The sequence below is a fragment of the Ailuropoda melanoleuca genome, chromosome 8, assembly GCF_002007445.2.
Source record: "Ailuropoda melanoleuca isolate Jingjing chromosome 8, ASM200744v2, whole genome shotgun sequence".
In the NCBI taxonomy this organism is placed as follows: Eukaryota; Metazoa; Chordata; class Mammalia; order Carnivora; family Ursidae; genus Ailuropoda; species Ailuropoda melanoleuca.
The window spans coordinates 57,414,930-57,416,988 of record NC_048225.1 but is presented as its reverse complement, the minus strand read 5'-3'; the positions used below and the strand labels follow the sequence as shown (position 1 = coordinate 57,416,988).

Genomic DNA, 2,059 nt, shown 5'->3' with positions numbered 1-2,059 from the left:
AATGTTCAGACATTAGATAGTATCTGACTACATATAGTAGACAGATAATAAGCACAGTCATAACTTTATCATCAATTTTGATTTTTCATGCTTCAACTTAAACAACATTGGCAGTCAAGAATCAGGTGACATCCTGTTTTCTCTATAAAATTAGTCTCTCATTGATCTTTTATAACCCAGAGTTAGATTCTTCAATTTAGCACAGGGGGCAACGTGATTTTCATCTGACTCATACCCCAAACACATTGAGCTTGGGTTCCTGTTGCCATTTCTCTTTACCACTACCAAACAATCAACATTCGTGACCACAGTTATGACCATTTATTCAAGTGTTCTGCCTCTTTCTCCCTCCTTAGTTAGATGAGGTATTTCTTGAGGGGAAGACTGAAGCATGTTTTATTTTTGAATTCATGGTGCCTAGCATACTACTTGGCACATACTAGATCCTGAATAGCATTTTTTAATTCGTCATCCCTTCTGATATAGAGAAGAAAAAGTCATTCCCCAGCAATAACACATTGCACCCCAAACTGCTTGCGCAGGGCAGTCTGGATCTGCCGGGATTTGAGACTATAGACCAGAGGGTTGAGCAGTGGTGTCATGAGGAGGTAGGCATTACTCATGGTGGTGTATAGAATTGGAGAAGCGTCCCAGGTATAGCGATGCAGCACTGCCAAGCTGATGAGGGGCAGGTAGAACACAAGCACCGTGCAGAGGTGACAGGCACAGGTGTGCAGCGATCTCCAGTTTCTGTCTGGAGTCTCCAGCTTCATTATAGTGCCCAAGATCCTCACGTATGAAGCTAAGGTGAAGACCACATCCACCACAAATGTGCAGAGTGCAAAAGCCAATCCATAGGCACTGCTGGAAGAGACATCCCCACAGGCCAGGTTCAGTACATCTGGGTAGTAGCAATAAGGGTGCGAGAGGATATTGGCCCCACAGAACGGAAAGGTCCTAAGCAAAAAAGGCAGAGGAGCCAGCAGAGTGGCCCCTCGTACCAAGGTGGCTCCACTAAGGCAGGCAACGGTGGAGGGGGTAAGGATCCTGGTGTAGTTGAGTGGAGCACAGATAGCTACCAAAAGGTCAAAAGCCATGGCCACCAGGACTCCTGATTCTACTGAGGAGAGGGTGTGGATGAAGAACATTTGGGTTAGGCAGGCATCCAGGCCAACATGGCAGGCATCAAACCAGAAGACAGCCAAGACACTAGGCATTGTAGACAGGGAGAGGCCTAGGTCAGTAAAGGCAAGCACGGCCAAAAAATAGAACTGAGGTTCATGAAGATTCTGCTCTGCTGTAACTAGGATGAGCAGAAGAGCATTACCCACAAGGGCTATGAGGTACAGGACACAGAAAGGGATGGAGATCCATATATGTGCAGCCTCCAGACCAGGAAAGCCAATGAAGGAGAAAGTGGGCGAATTAGAGGCAGTGCTATTAAAAGCCAACATGGATCTTACGCAGGACAGGAGTCCAAGATGTTTGCAAACCTATAAAGGAGAAACCACGTGTCAGGAAATCTGAAAGCCAAGTTTAAAGTAAATAGATTATTAATGCATGAATTACCAAATTCAGATATGGAGAACTCAAAATTGAGTTTATAATTATTTCTTTTTTTTGATATTGGATGGCAACTAAGCACATGAAAAGGTGTTCACCATCATTGTTTCTTAGGTAAATGTAAATGAGAAATTGAATAAGATACCATGAGTAGAATGGCTAGAATTAAAAAGACTGAAAGTGCCGTATGTTGGTGAGGATGTGAACAACAGGAACTCTCATACATGGAACACAAATGGTACAGCCTCCTCGAACACATTCTGGCAGTTTCTTATAAAGCTACACATGTACTTCTCATATAGTTAGCATCATCCAGCAATTTCACTTCTAAGAGTTTTCCCAAGAGAAATAAAAACTCATATTCACCCAAAGACTTGTATGTATTTATTCATAGCAGCTTTATTCATAATAGCCACACACACAAAAAAACCAAAACAAAGCAGAAACGAAATATACAACCACTACTGATTGGACAAACAAACTGTGGCCAATCCAT

The 2,059-nt window shown here is 42.9% G+C and overlaps 1 protein-coding gene across 1 annotated transcript; it reads right to left on the bottom strand.

The window, feature by feature from the left end:
- Positions 1 to 497: 497 nt before the first annotated feature.
- LOC117803524 (olfactory receptor 51G2-like) lies at positions 498 to 1,454 on the bottom strand. The gene has a single exon (XM_034667607.1). It carries the CDS (start codon positions 1,452 to 1,454, stop codon positions 498 to 500), a length of 957 nt encoding a protein of 318 aa, XP_034523498.1.
- Between the last annotated feature and the right edge of the window lie 605 nt (positions 1,455 to 2,059).